At 48.2% G+C, this 15976-nt stretch overlaps 1 protein-coding gene across 4 annotated transcripts in view; it reads left to right on the top strand.

Moving 5' to 3' along the window:
* Positions 1-15976, top strand: part of nlgn3a (neuroligin 3a) — a 465555-nt gene that overhangs the window by 125227 nt on the left and 324352 nt on the right. For 3 of the 4 annotated variants that reach the window (XM_055888135.1, XM_055888134.1, XM_055888136.1), the window contains one exon: positions 14885-14944. The exons of the other annotated variant lie outside the window; for it this stretch is intronic. In XM_055888135.1, coding sequence (XP_055744110.1) covers positions 14885-14944 — 60 coding nt within the window. The remainder of the gene's footprint in view (positions 1-14884; positions 14945-15976) is intronic. 4 annotated transcript variants of the gene reach the window in all.

Raw genomic sequence — 15976 nt, 5'->3', positions numbered from 1 at the left:
AATGACACAGAGACCCAGAAAACCTGAGCCTTCACTATGGTGCATCACTAAAACAATACTGAAATGCACTGTGGAAAAAGAAGGAACAGCACATCAGAAATCTGCTCAATGTAATTGAAGAATCCATAGACTCTAACCACTTCTGGGAAAATTGGAAAACACTAAACAAACAACAACACGAAGAATTATCTATCCAAAATGGAGATGTATGGATAAACCACTTCTCCAATCTTTTTGGCTCTATAACAAAGAACAAACAGCAAAAACATATACATTATCAAATACAAATCTTTAAAGACTACAGGAACCCACTGGATTCTCCAATTACCTTGAATAAACTACAGGGCAAAATAAAAACCCTCCAACCCAAAAAGGCCTGTGGTGTTGATGGTACCCTCAATTAAATGATAAAATATACAGACAACCAATTCCAATTGGCTATACTAAAACTCTTCAAGATCGTCCATAGCTCTGGCATCTTCCCCAATATTTGGAACTATGGACTGATCACCCCAATACACAAAAGTGGAGACAAATTTGACCCCAATAACTACCGTGTGAAATGCGTCAATGACAACCTTGGGAAAATCCTCTGCATTATCATCAACAGCAGACTTATATATTTCCTCAATGAAAACAATGTACTGAGCAAATATTAAGTTGGCTTTTTACCAAATTATCGTATGACAGATCACGTATTCACCCTGCACACCCTAATTGACAAACAAACAAACCAAAACAAATGCAAAGTCTTCTTATGCTTTGTTGATTTCAAAAATGCCTTCGACTCAATTTGGCATGAGGGTCTGCTATACAAATTGATGGAAAGTGGTGTTGGTGGAAAAACATACGACATTATAAAATCCATGTACACAAACAACAAGTGTGCAGTTCAAAAAGGCAAAAAACACACACATTTCTTCCCACAGGGCCGAGGGGTGAGACAGGGAAGCAGCTTATTAAGCCCCACCCTCTTCAACATATATATCAACTAATTGACAAGGGCACTAGAAAAGTCTGCAGTACCCGACCTCACCCTACTAGAATCTGAAGTCAAATGTCTGTTTGCTGATGATCTGGTGCTTCTGTCACCAACCAAGGAGGGTCTACAGCAGCAACCTGAGATCTTTTGCACAGATTCTGACAGACCTGGGCCCTGATAGTACATCTTAGTAAGACCAAAATAATGGTGTTCCAAAAAAGGTCCAGTCGCCAGTCGTCACAAATACAAATTCCATCTAAACACTGTTGCCCAAGAGCACACAAAAAACTATACATACCTCGGCCTAAACATCAGCGCCACAGATAACTTCCACAAAGCTGTGAATGATCTGAGAGACAAGGCTAGAAGGGCATTCTATGCCATCAAATGGAACATAAAATTCGACATACCAATTAGGATCTGGCTGAAAATACTTGAATCAGTTATGGAACCCATTGCCCTTTATGGTTTGTGAGATCTGGGGTCCGCACACCAACCAATAATTCACAAAATGGGACAAACACCAAATTGAGACACTGCATCCAGAAAAGAGACTTTAAATTCTACAACCACCTAAAAGGAAGTGATTCCCAAACCTTCCATAACAAAGCCATCACCTACAGAGAGAACCTGGAGATGAGTCCCCTAATCAAGCTGGTCCTGGGGCTCTGTTCACAAACACAAACAGACCCCACAGAGCCCCCGGACAGCAACACAACTAGACCCAACAAAATAATGAGAAAACAAAAAGATAATTACTTGACACATTGGAAAGAATTAACAAAAAAACAGAGCAAACTATGATGCTATTTGGCCCTTAACAGAACACCTGACCACTATGACTGACCCAAACTTAAGGAAAGCTTTGACTATGTACAGACTCAGTGAGCATTGCCTTGCTATTGAGAAAGGCCACCGTAGGCAGACCTGGCTCTCAAGAGAAGACAGACTATGTGCACGCTGCCCACAAAATGAGGTGAAAACTGAGCTGCACTTCCTAACCTCCTGCCAAGTGTATGACTATATTAGAGGCACATATTTCTCTCAGATTACACAGATCCACAAAAATTTGAAAGCAAATCCAATTTTGATAAACTCCCATATCTACTGGGTGAAATACCACGTTGTGCCATCACAGCAGCAAAATGTGTGACATGTTGCCACAAGAAAAGGGCAACCAGTGAAGAACAAACACCAATGTAAATTCAACCCATATTTAAGTTTATTTATTTTCCCTTTTGTACTTTAACTATTTGCACATCATTACAACACTGTATATGTAACGGTCGTCTTGTGGTGATTGAGCGGACCAAGGCGCAGCGGGTTGTGAATACATAATGAATTTATTTACAAACAGACGAAACACGGAGAACACTTGAATAAACTACAAAACAAATGAACGACATAGACTGACCTAAAACAGGAGAACTTACATAACACGAAGAACGCACGAACAGGTACAGACTACAACAAACGAACGAACAAACGAAACAGTCCCGTGTGGTGCACAGACACAAACACGGAAGACAATCACCCACAAACAAACCGTGAGAACAGCCTACCTTAATATGGTTCTCAATCAGAGGAAACGTCAAACACCTGCCTCTAATTGAGAACCATATCAGGCAACACATTAACCCCAACATAGAAACACAACACATAGAATGCCCACCCCAACTCACGCCCTGACCAACTAAACACATACAAAACAACAGAAAACAGGTCAGGAACGTGACAGTATATATACGTAATATGACATTTGACATGTCTTTATTATTTTGGAACTTCTGTGAGCGTAATGTTTACTGTTCATTTGTATTGTTTATTTCACTTTCGTATATTATATACTTCACTTGCTTTGGCAATGTTAACATATGTTTCCCAGGCCAAAAAAGCCCCTTGAATTTAATTGAGAGAGTGAGGGAGAGATAGATAAGGGAGTGAGGGAGAGAGAGAAAGAGAGAGAGAGGGAGAGATAGAGAGAGAGAGAGAGAGAGAGAGAGAGAGAGAGAGAGAGAGAGAGAGAGAGAGAGAGAGAGAGAAGGCCACTGCCTGTAAAAATGCCATAGGAAAAAAATGCTGTTTATTTTCCAGCCACTGACCTGAGTTTGTCAGAGAGCTATGAAAACTGCAAAAGAGGCCCAATCCCCATTAGACTGTGTCTGGGCCATGGCCGACACTATCGCAGCATGAAAATCCCTTTGGCTGGCCCACTCACACTCAACCCTGCCTGCCTGGAGAGAGAAAGGGGAGATAGAGAATTAGAGAGCGAGGGAGAGAGATATAGGAAAGGAGAGGGGGAGAAGATAAAAAGGAAGAGAGATATAGAGACTGAAAGAGAAGGCGCGACAGGGATGGAGAGAGAAGGAGAGAAGGGCTACCACCCTACCCCAGGGGAGGAAAGCTGTGTGCCAGCAGTCATGGCAAAAAACCTGTTTTTTTTTGCAGAAGAATAAGAAAAACCCAGCTTCTGCTTGTGTCTGGTTAGGATATAGAGGGGAACGGATGTCCCTACTCCCCTGTTCTGATGAGGTTGGAGAGGGGAACGGATGTCCCTTCTCCCCTGTTCTGATGAGGTTGTAGAGGGGAACAGATGTCCCTTCTCCCCTGTTCTGATGAGGTTGGAGAGGGGAACGGATGTCCCTTCTCCCCTGTTCTGATGAGGTTGTAGAGGGGAGTGGATGGCCCTTCTCCCCTATTCTGATGAGGTTGGAGAGGGGAACGGATGTCCCTTCTCCCCTGTTCTGATGAGGTTGTAGAGGGGAACGTATGTCCCTTCTCCCCTGTTCTGATGAGGTTGTAGAGGGGAGTGGATGTCCCTTCTCCCCTGTTCTGATGAGGTTGTAGAGGGGAACGGATGTCCCTTCTCCCCTGTTCTGATGAGGTTGTAGAGGGGAGTGGATGTCCCCTCCCCTGTTCTGATGAGGTTGTAGAGGGGAACGGATGTCCCTTCTCCCCTGTTCTGATGAGGTTGGAGAGGGGAACGGATGTCCCTTCTCCCCTGTTCTGATGAGGTTGTAGAGGGGAACAGATGTCCCTTCTCCCCTGTTCTGATGAGGTTGTAGAGGGGAGTGGATGTCCCCTCCCCTGTTCTGATGAGGTTGTTGAGGGGAACGGACGTCCCTTCTCCCCTGTTCTGATGAGGTTGTAGAGGGGAGTGTATGTCCCTTCTCCCCTGTTCTGGTGAGGTTGTAGAGGGGAACGGATGTCCCTTCTCCCCTGTTCTGATGAGGTTGTAGAGGGGAGCGGATGTCCCTTCTCCCCTGTTCTGATGAGGTTGTAGAGGGGAACGTATGTCCCTTCTCCCCTGTTCTGATGAGGTTGTAGAGGGGAGCGGATGTCCCTTCTCCCCTGTTCTGATGAGGTTGTAGAGGGGAGCGGATGTCCCTTCTCCCCTGTTCTGATGAGGTTGTAGAGGGGAGCGGATGTCCCTTCTCCCCTGTTCTGATGAGGTTGTAGAGGGGAACGTATGTCCCTTCTCCCCTGTTCTGATGAGGTTGTAGAGGGGAGTGGATGTCCCTTCTCCCCTGTTCTGATGAGGTTGTAGAGGGGAGCGGATGTCCCTTCTCCCCTGTTCTGATGAGGTTGTAGAGGGGAACGTATGTCCCTTCTCCCCTGTTCTGATGAGGTTGTAGAGGGGAGTGGATGTCCCTTCTCCCCTGTTCTGATGAGGTTGGAGAGGGGAACGGATGTCCCTTCTCCCCTGTTCTGATGAGGTTGTAGAGGGGAGCGGATGTCCCTTCTCCCCTGTTCTGATGAGGTTGTAGAGGGGAACGTATGTCCCTTCTCCCCTGTTCTGATGAGGTTGTAGAGGGGAGTGGATGTCCCTTCTCCCCTGTTCTGATGAGGTTGGAGAGGGGAACGGATGTCCCTTCTCCCCTGTTCTGATGAGGTTGTAGAGGGGAACGTATGTCCCTTCTCCCCTGTTCTGATGAGGTTGTAGAGGGGAGTGGATGTCCCTTCTCCCCTGTTCTGATGAGGTTGTAGAGGGGAACAGATGTCCCTTCTCCCGTGTTCTGATGAGGTTGTAGAGGGGAACGGATGTCCCTTCTCCCCTGTTCTGATGAGGTTGTAGAGGGGAGTGGATGTCCCCTCCCCTGTTCTGCTGAGGTTGTAGAGGGGAGTGGATGTCCCCTCCCCTGTTCTGATGAGGTTGTAGAGGGGAGTGGATATCCCTTCTCCCCTGTTCTGATGAGGTTGTAGAGGGGAGTGTATGTCCCTTCTCCCCTGTTCTGATGAGGTTGTAGAGGGGAGTGGATGTCCCTTCTCCCCTGTTCTGATGAGGTTGTAGAGGGGAACAGATGTCCCTTCTCCCCTGTTCTGATGAGGTTGTAGAGGGAAACGGATGTCCCTTCTCCCCTGTTCTGATGAGGTTGTAGAGGGGAGCGGATGTCCCTTCTCCCCTGTTCTGATGAGGCTGTAGAGGGGAACAGATGTCCCTTCTCCCCTGTTCTGATGAGGTTGTAGAGGGGAACGGATGTCCCTTCTCCCCTGTTCTGATGAGGTTGTAGAGGGGAACGGATGTCCCTTCTCCCCTGTTCTGATGAGGTTGTAGAGGGGAGTGGATGTCCCTTCTCCCCTGTTCTGATGAGGTTGTAGAGGGGAACAGATGTCCCTTCTCCCCTGTTCTGATGAGGTTGTAGAGGGGAACGGATGTCCCTTCTCCCCTGTTCTGATGAGGTTGTAGAGGGGAACGTATGTCCCTTCTCCCCTGTTCTGATGAGGTTGTAGAGGGGAGTGGATGTCCCTTCTCCCCTGTTCTGATGAGGTTGTAGAGGGGAACAGATGTCCCTTCTCCCGTGTTCTGATGAGGTTGTAGAGGGGAACGGATGTCCCTTCTCCCCTGTTCTGATGAGGTTGTAGAGGGGAGTGGATGTCCCCTCCCCTGTTCTGCTGAGGTTGTAGAGGGGAGTGGATGTCCCCTCCCCTGTTCTGATGAGGTTGTAGAGGGGAGTGGATATCCCTTCTCCCCTGTTCTGATGAGGTTGTAGAGGGGAGTGTATGTCCCTTCTCCCCTGTTCTGATGAGGTTGTAGAGGGGAGTGGATGTCCCTTCTCCCCTGTTCTGATGAGGTTGTAGAGGGGAACAGATGTCCCTTCTCCCCTGTTCTGATGAGGTTGTAGAGGGAAACGGATGTCCCTTCTCCCCTGTTCTGATGAGGTTGTAGAGGGGAGCGGATGTCCCTTCTCCCCTGTTCTGATGAGGCTGTAGAGGGGAACAGATGTCCCTTCTCCCCTGTTCTGATGAGGTTGTAGAGGGGAACGGATGTCCCTTCTCCCCTGTTCTGATGAGGTTGTAGAGGGGAACGGATGTCCCTTCTCCCCTGTTCTGATGAGGTTGTAGAGGGGAGTGGATGTCCCTTCTCCCCTGTTCTGATGAGGTTGTAGAGGGAAACGGACGTCCCTTCTCCCCTGTTCTGATGAGACTGGGGAGAAACTTCAGTATAAATGTGTCAGGGACTGAATGGGGGAGTGGTTAGCTATTTCAGTTCCACTGGCCGTCTCCCAAATGGCACCATATTCCCTACAAAGTAAACTACTTTTGACCAGAGCAAAATTCCAATACGGTGTAATTTGGGACGCATTCAATTTGTCATGGTCAGCTTGTGACCCTAGTTAGCGCTCTAGCCTCAGGAACTGTCCCAAATTGCCCCCTGTTTCCTTTTTAATGCACTAAAAGTAGTTGACTATATATAGGGGATAGGGTCTAATTTGGGAAGCTAGCCTCAGCCTTAGCCAGTAGCCACCTCATTCACTCTGACTTGAGATGCAAGACACAGCTTAGTCAGGAAACAACCATTCACAGCCCCCTGCTGCCGCATCTCTTCTCCTCTGACACACACACACACACACACACACACACACACACACACACACACACACACACACACACACACACACACACACACACACACACACACACACACACACACACACACACACACACACACACACACACACACACACACACACACACACACACACACACACACACACACACACACACACACACACACACACACACACACACACACTCAACAGTCAACCCAAGGCTCAATATCTGTGTTATATCCTTTGTTTGGTCCAACCTTTTTTATTTATTTATTTTTATTTTACCGTTATTTTACCAGGTAAGTTGACTGAGAACACGTTCTCATTTGCAGCAACGACCTGGGGAATAGTTACAGGGGAGAGGAGGGGGATGAATGAGCCAATTGTAAACTAGGGATTATTAGGTGACCATGATGGTTTGAGGGCCAGATTGGGAATTTAGCCAGGACACCGGGGTTAACACCCCTACTCTTACGATAAGTGCCATGGGATCTTTAATGACCTCAGAGAGTCAGGACACCCGTTTAACGTCCCATCCGAAAGACGGCACCCTACACAGGGCAGTGTCCCCAATCACTGCCCTGGGGCATTGGGATATTTTTTAGACCAGAGGAAAGAGTGCCTCCTACTGGCCCTCCAACACCACTTCCAGCAGCATCTGGTCTCCCATCCAGGGACTGACCAGGACCAACCCTGCTTAGCTTCAGAAGCAAGCCAGTAGTGGTATGCAGGGTGGTATGCTGCTGGCTTAAACCTAGACCTAGAGAAGAGAGGAAGAGAAGAGAAGTTGTTAGCAGACAGACAGACGGACGGACGGACGGACGGGCGGGCAGGCTGGCGGGCGGGCGGGCGGGCGGACGGACGGACGGACGGACGGACCGACGGGCGGGCGGGCGGGCGGGCGGGCGGGCGGGCGGGCAGACAGACAGACAGACAGACAGACAGACAGACAGACAGACAGACAGACAGACAGACAGACAGACAGACAGAGATGTAAAGGCCTGCTGGGTCCTCTAGTCTCAGTTGTAATTAGTCATTTTACAGGTTGTCTTCTTTGATCGTTAACAAGATGTGGATTGGAGCTTCATGTGGTTTTAATGTGCTGGCTTTGTCATTAATGTCTTCCAGTGATGTTATACTGGCCGTTATCAGAGGAGTTCTGTTTAGCTTCTATACCCCAGCGTTGGTATATATAACTGTGTCCCAAATGGCAGCCCATTCCCTGAGTAGTGCACTTCTTCTGATCAGAGCCCAATGGGCCTGGTCAAAAGTAGTGCACTATGAAGGTAATAGGGTTCCATTTGGGACAGAGATTGCTCTTCCTGTCCATTCTGTTGTCCTCAGGCTGTCTCTCGTTACAGAGAGTGAACAAGGCAGCTTTTACTGTGTATGTATCCCAAATGGCACACTATTCCCTATGTAGTGCACTACTTTTGATCAGAGTCCTATAAGGGGAATAAGGTGCAATTCAGGATTCACCCATAGACCTTCCTGTTCATCCTGTTGTCCTTGGGCTAAGAGAGATAGAGAGAGAGACACGGAAAGAGAGAGAGAGAGAGAGACAGAGAGAGACACGGAAAGAGATAGAGACAGAGAGAGACACGGAAAGAGAGAGAGAGACAGAGACAGAGAGAGAGACACGGAAAGAGAGAGAGACAGACAAGATGGAAGTCTTTTATTTGGTGTTGTTTTGTGTTGAGGAGAGGCAGTGTGGGTTTTGGCTATCCTTTACATTGTGGATAACAGGCTGCTTAACCTTTAAGATGCATTCTCCATCATTCTCTCTAATGTGTCCTTCCCAAAGTGCTTCTTAACCTCTAGACTACACACGCGCACACACACACACACACACACACACACACACACATACATACATACATACATGCACACACACACACACACACACACACACACACACACACACACACACACACACACACACACACACACACACACACACACACACACACACACACACACACACACACACACACACACACACACACACACGGGAGAGAGACAGTAACAGAGAGAGACAGTAACAGACTGTCTGGAAAGGAGAGAGACAGTAACAGACTGTCTGGAAGGGAGAGAGACAGTAACAGACTGTCTGGAAGGGAGAGAGACAGTAACAGGCTGTCTGTAAGGGAGAGAGACAGTAACAGACTGTCTGGAAAGGAGAGAGACAGTAACAGACTGTCTGGAAGGGAGATAGACAGTAACAGACTGTCTGGAAGGGAGAGAGACAGTAACAGGCTGTCTGTAAGGGAGAGAGACAGTAACAGACTGTCTGGAAGGGAGAGAGACAGTAACAGGCTGTCTGTAAGGGAGAGAGACAGTAACAGACTGTCTGGAAAGGAGAGAGACAGTAACAGACTGTCTGGAAGGGAGAGAGACAATAACAGACAGTAACAGACTGTCTGGAAGGGAGAGAGACAGTAACAGGCTGTCTGGAAGGGAGAGAGACAGTAACAGACTGTCTGGAAGGGAGAGAGACAGTAACAGGCTGTCTGGAAGGGAAAGAGACAGTAACAGGCTGTCTGTAAGGGAGAGAGACAGTAACAGGCTGTCTGGAAGGGAGAGAGACAGTAACAGACTGTCTGTAAGGGAAAGAGACAGTAACAGACTGTCTGGAAGGGAGAGAGACAGTAACAGGCTGTCTGTAAGGGAGAGAGACAGTAACAGACTGTCTGGAAGGGAGAGAGACAATAACAGACAGTAACAGACTGTCTGGAAGGGAGAGAGACAGTAACAGGCTGTCTGGAAGGGAGAGAGACAGTAACAGACTGTCTGTAAGGGAAAGAGACAGTAACAGACTGTCTGGAAGGGAGAGAGACAGTAACAGGCTGTCTGGAAGGGAGAGAGACAGTAACAGACTGTCTGGAAGGGAGAGAGACAATAACAGACAGTAACAGACTGTCTGGAAGGGAGAGAGACAGTAACAGGCTGTCTGGAAGGGAGAGAGACAGTAACAGACTGTCTGGAAAAGAGAGAGACAGTAACAGGCTGTCTGGAAGGGAGAGAGACAGTAACAGGCTGTCTGTAAGGAAGAGAGACAGTAACAGGCTGTCTGGAAGGGAGAGAGACAGTAACAGACTGTCTGTAAGGGAGAGAGACAGTAACAGACTGTCTGGAAGGGAGAGAGACAGTAACAGGCTGTCTGTAAGGGAGAGAGACAGTAACAGACTGTCTGGAAGGGAGAGAGACAGTAACAGGCTGTCTGTAAAGACAGAGACAGTAACAGGCTGTCTGTAAGGGAGAGAGACAGTAACAGACTGTCTGGAAAGGAGAGAGACAGTAACAGACTGTCTGGAAGGGAGAGAGACAATAACAGACAGTAACAGACTGTCTGGAAGGGAGAGAGACAGTAACAGGCTGTCTGGAAGGGAGAGAGACAGTAACAGACTGTCTGGAAGGGAGAGAGACAGTAACAGGCTGTCTGGAAGGGAGAGAGACAGTAACAGACTGTCTGTAAGGGAGAGAGACAGTAACAGACTGTCTGGAAGGGAGAGAGACAGTAACAGGCTGTCTGGAAGGGAGAGAGACAGTAACAGGCTGTCTGTAAGGGAGAGAGACAGTAACAGGCTGTCTGGAAGGGAAAGAGACAGTAACAGACTGTCTGGAAGGGAGAGAGACAGTAACAGGCTGTCTGGAAGGGAGAGAGACAGTAACAGACTGTCTGGAAGGGAGAGAGACAATAACAGACAGTAACAGACTGTCTGGAAGGGAGAGAGACAGTAACAGGCTGTCTGGAAGGGAGAGAGACAGTAACAGACTGTCTGGAAAAGAGAGAGACAGTAACAGGCTGTCTGGAAGGGAGAGAGACAGTAACAGGCTGTCTGTAAGGAAGAGAGACAGTAACAGGCTGTCTGGAAGGGAGAGAGACAGTAACAGACTGTCTGTAAGGGAGAGAGACAGTAACAGACTGTCTGGAAGGGAGAGAGACAGTAACAGGCTGTCTGTAAGGGAGAGAGACAGTAACAGACTGTCTGGAAGGGAGAGAGACAGTAACAGGCTGTCTGTAAAGACAGAGACAGTAACAGGCTGTCTGTAAGGGAGAGAGACAGTAACAGACTGTCTAGAAAGGAGAGAGACAGTAACAGACTGTCTGTAAGGGAGAGAGACAGTAACAGACTGTCTGGAAGGGAGAGAGACAGTAACAGACTGTCTGGAAGGGAGAGAGACAGCAACAGACTGTCTGGAAGGGAGAGAGACAGTAACAGGCTGTCTGTAAGGGAGAGAGACAGTAACAGACTGTCTGGAAGGGAGAGAGACAGTAACAGACTGTCTGGAAGGGAGAGAGACAGTAACAGGCTGTCTGTAAGGGAGAGAGACAGTAACAGACTGTCTGGAAGGGAGAGAGACAGTAACAGACTGTCTGGAAGGGAGAGAGACAGTAACAGACTGTCTGGAAGGGAGAGAGACAGTAACAGACTGTCTGGAAGGGAGAGAGACAGTAACAGACTGTCTGGAAGGGAGAGAGACAGTAACAGGCTCTCTGTAATGGAGAGAGACAGTAACAGACTGTCTAGAAGGGAGAGAAACAGTAACAGACTGTCTGTAAGGGAGAGAGACAGTAACAGACTGTCTGGAAGGGAGAGAGACAGTAACAAGCTGTCTGTAAGGGAGAGAGACAGTAACATACTGTCTGGAAGGGAGAGAGACAGTAACAGACTGTCTGGAAGGGAGAGAGACAGTAACAGGCTGTCTGGAAGGGAGAGAGACAGATACCGGCTGTCTGGAAGGGAGAGAGACAGTAACAGGCTGTGTGGAAGGGAGGGAGACAGTAACATACTGTCTGGAAGGGAGAGAGACAGTAACAGACTGTCTGGAAGGGAGAGAGACAGTAACAGGCTGTCTGGAAGGGAGAGAGACAGATACCGGCTGTCTGGAAGGGAGAGAGACAGTAACAGACTGTCTGGAAGGGAGAGAGACAGATACCGGCTGTCTGGAAGGGAGAGAGACAGTAACAGGCTTTCTGGAAGGGAGAGAGACAGTAACCGGCTGTCTGGAAGGGAGAGAGACAGTAACAGGCTGTCTGGAAGGGATGGAGACAGATACCGGCTGTCTGGAAGGGAGAGAGACAGTAACAGGCTGTCTGTAAGGGAGAGAGACAGTAACAGGCTGTCTAGAAGGGAGGGAGACAGTAACAGGCTGTCTAGAAGGTAGAGAAACAGTAACAGACTGTCTAGAAGGGAGAGAGACAGTAGCAGACTGTTTGGAAGGGAGAGAGACAGTAACAGACTGTCTAGAAGGGAGAGAGACAGTAACAGGCTGTCTTGAAGGTAGAGATAAAGTAACAGACTGTCTAGAAGGTAGAGAGACAGTAACAGACTGTCTGGAAGGGAGAGAGACAGTAACAGGCTGTCTGGAAGGGAGAGAGACAGTAACAGGCTGTCTGGAAGGGAGAGAGACAGTAACATACTGTTTGGAAGGGAGAGAGACAGTAAAAGGCTGTCTGGAAGGGAGAGAGATGGTAACAGACTGTTTGGAAGGGAGAGAGACAGTAACAGGCTGTCTGGAAGGGAGAGAGACAGTAACAGGCTGTCTGGAAGGGAGAGAGACAGTAACAGGCTGTCTGGAAGGGAGAGAGACAGTAACAGACTGTCTGGAAGGGAGAGAGACACTAACATGCTGTCTGGAAGGTAGAGAGACAGTAACAGGCTGTCTGGAAGGTAGAGAGACAATAACAGGCTGTCTGGAAGGGAGAGAGACAGTAGCAGGCTGTCTGGAAGGGAGAGAGACAGTAACAGACTGTCTAGAAGAGAGAGAGACAGTAACAGACTGTCTGGAAGGGAGAGAGACAGTAACAGGCTGTCTAGAAGGTAGAGATAAAGTAACAGACTGTCTAGAAGGTAGAGAGACAGTAACAGACTGTCTGGAAGGGAGAGAGACAGTAACAGGCTGTCTGGAAGGGAGAGAGACAGTAACAGGCTGTCTGGAAGGGAGAGAGACAGTAACATACTGTTTGGAAGGGAGAGAGACAGTAAAAGGCTGTCTGGAAGGGAGAGAGATGGTAACAGACTGTTTGGAAGGGAGAGAGACAGTAACAGGCTGTCTGGAAGGGAGAGAGACAGTAACAGGCTGTCTGGAAGGGAGAGAGACAGTAACAGGCTGTCTGGAAGGGAGAGAGACAGTAACAGACTGTCTGGAAGGGAGAGAGACACTAACATGCTGTCTGGAAGGTAGAGAGACAGTAACAGGCTGTCTGGAAGGTAGAGAGACAATACAGGCTGTCTGGAAGGGACAGAGACAGTAACAGGCTGTCTGGAAGGGAGAGAGACAATAACAGGCTGTCTGGAAGGGAGAGAGAGAGTAACAGACTGTCTGGAAGGGAGAGAGACAGTAACAGGCTGTCTGGAAGGGAGAGAGACAGTAACAGGCTGTCTGGAAGGGAGAGAGACAGTAACAGGCTGTCTGGAAGGGAGAGAGACAGTAACAGACTGTCTGAATGGGAGAGAGACAGTAACAGGCTGTCTGGAAGGGAGAGAGACAGTAACAGACTGTCTGAATGGGAGAGAGACAGTACCAGGCTGTCTGGAAGGGAGAGAGACAGTAACAGGCTGTCTGAATGGGAACCTGATAGGTTATCAAAATGGCCACTTGAGGATTGGTAGAGTGAATGTAAGCGTTCTAAATTGTCAGAGACTGCAACATTTCACATTTCACTAAGTCCCCTCCACACTCTGACCTTTCTCATATTTAACTCTGAGACCCATCTATTATCAGTGAACCTTTCCTCTGCAGGAAGGGGAATGTAGTTAACATTCAGAGAGTTCTATTGACTGAACTGTGGATTCAGAGATTCAGTCTGTGGGGTCTACATGTAAAGGAGGACGAGCGTGTGTCACTGTGTGTGTGGCCGAAAGGTCTAGAAAGTGAATGCAGATGCATGCTGGCTCATACACACATAAAGTTCTCTCAGACAGATGTGCAGCATAGAACAAGGCATATTACGGTTCAAACACGACACTCATACACACACACGCAAACGCACACACACACACACACACGCACGCACGCACGCACGCACGCACACACACACACACACACCAACGTTCTGATTAAATAGTGCCAGTGATACCAGTGGTGTATGACTCTGTGCCATAGTGCCAGTGATACCAGTGGTGTATGACTCTGTGCCATAGTGCCAGTGATACCAGTGGTGTATGACTCTGTGCCATAGGGCCAGTGATACCAGTGGTGTATGACTCTGTGCCATAGTGCCAGTGATACCAGTGGTGTATGACTCTGTGCCATAGTGCCAGTGATACCAGTGGTGTATGACTCTGTGCCATAGGGCCAGTGATACCAGTGGTGTATGACTCTGTGCCATAGTGCCAGTGATACCAGTGGTGTATGACTCTGTGCCATAGTGCCAGTGAAGCCAGTGGTGTATGACTCTGTGCCATAGTGCCAGTGAAACCAGTGGTGTATGACTCTGTGCCATAGTGCCAGTGAAACCAGTGGTGTATGACTCTGTGCCATAGTGCCAGTGAAACCAGTGGTGTATGACTCTGTGCCATAGTGCCAGTGATACCAGTGGTGTATGACTCTGTGCCATAGGGCCAGTGATACCAGTGGTGTATGACTCTGTGCCATAGTGCCAGTGATACCAGTGGTGTATGACTCTGTGCCATAGTGCCAGTGATACCAGTGGTGTATGACTCTGTGCCATAGTGCCAGTGAAGCCAGTGGTGTATGACTCTGTGCCATAGTGCCAGTGAAACCAGTGGTGTATGACTCTGTGCCATAGTGCCAGTGAAACCAGTGGTGTATGACCCTGTTCCAGTAGACCCTCAGTAACAGTGTTGTTACATAATGAGTCTTTATAAAATCTTATATCATATGTGATGTGTATTTATTTTCATAGCTAAAGTAAAACATGATTCTTGAGTTACCAGAGATCAGAAAAAACCTTAGTTCTGTAAACAATCACTGTTTCTTGTTATCTAACATGACTGTAAATATTGTAGTGTATTGTAGCTCCTCTCTCCTCCTCTCTGTCTTGACAAACATGCTGTTTTGATTGTCTTGTGCTTCTCTGTGTCTCTCCCTGCTCTGCTAATAGGGGCACAAGGCAAAAAACAGCCCGAGGATTTATCGGATAACGACGGTGACGAAGACGAAGGTATTTTCCTTGGTGACCACAAGATGGTGCATGGTTTATTCAGTCGTAGTAAAATACATCATTATGGTCTCATTTGGTTGATTTATAGTCAAGCATTTTTACTGTTATGAATGCAGCCAACCATCAACCAATTCATTACCATCATGCTTTTCAGTTCTGCATCACATTTAAGCCAATTCTGTTGTAAAGTGTATGTGTGCGTGCGTGCGTGTGTGAGTGTGTGTGTCCGTGAGTGAGTATGTGTGTGCCTGCATGCGTGCGTGCGTACGTCCCGTGTGGCTCAGTTGGTAGAGCATGGCGCTTGCAACGCCAGGGTTGTGGGTTCAGTTCCCACGGGGGGACCAGGGTTCAATTCCCACGGGGGGACCAGGATGAATATGTATGAACTTTCCAATTTGTAAGTCGCTCTGGATAAGAGCGTCTGCTAAATGACTTAAATGTAAAATGTAAATGTGTGCGTGTGTGTGTGTGCAATTGTCTGCAGTACTTTTCTCAAGTCCTGTAGAGAGGCTGATAGTGTAACGGGGGCAGTAGAGTAACTGTGGAGCTGAACACTCTCCTGTAGAGAGGCTGATAGGGTAACAGGAGCAGTAGAGTAGCTGTGGAGCTGAACGCTCTCCTGTAGAGAGGCTGATAGGGTAACGGGGGCAGTAGAGTAACTGTGGAGCTGAACGCTCTCCTGTAGAGAGGCTGATAGTGTAACGGGGCAGTAGAGTAGCTGTGGAGCTGAACGCTCTCCTGTAGAGAGGCTGATAGTGTAACGGGGCAGTAGAGTAGCTGTGGAGCTGAACGCTCTCCTGTAGAGAGGCTGATAGGGTAACAGGAGCAGTAGAGTAGCTGTGGAGCTGAACGCTCTCCTGTAGAGAGGCTGATAGGGTAACAGGAGCAGTAGAGTAGCTGTGGAGCTGAACGCTCTCCTGTAGAGAGGCTGATAGGGTAACGGGGGCAGTAGAGTAACTGTGGAGCTGAACGCTCTCCTGTAGAGAGGCTGATAGTGTAACGGGGCAGTAGAGTAGCTGTGGAGCTGAACGC

The sequence above is a fragment of the Salvelinus fontinalis genome, chromosome 29 (assembly GCF_029448725.1).
Source record: "Salvelinus fontinalis isolate EN_2023a chromosome 29, ASM2944872v1, whole genome shotgun sequence".
Taxonomy (NCBI): Eukaryota; Metazoa; Chordata; class Actinopteri; order Salmoniformes; family Salmonidae; genus Salvelinus; species Salvelinus fontinalis.
This window is presented reverse-complemented; position numbering and strand designations above follow the sequence as displayed.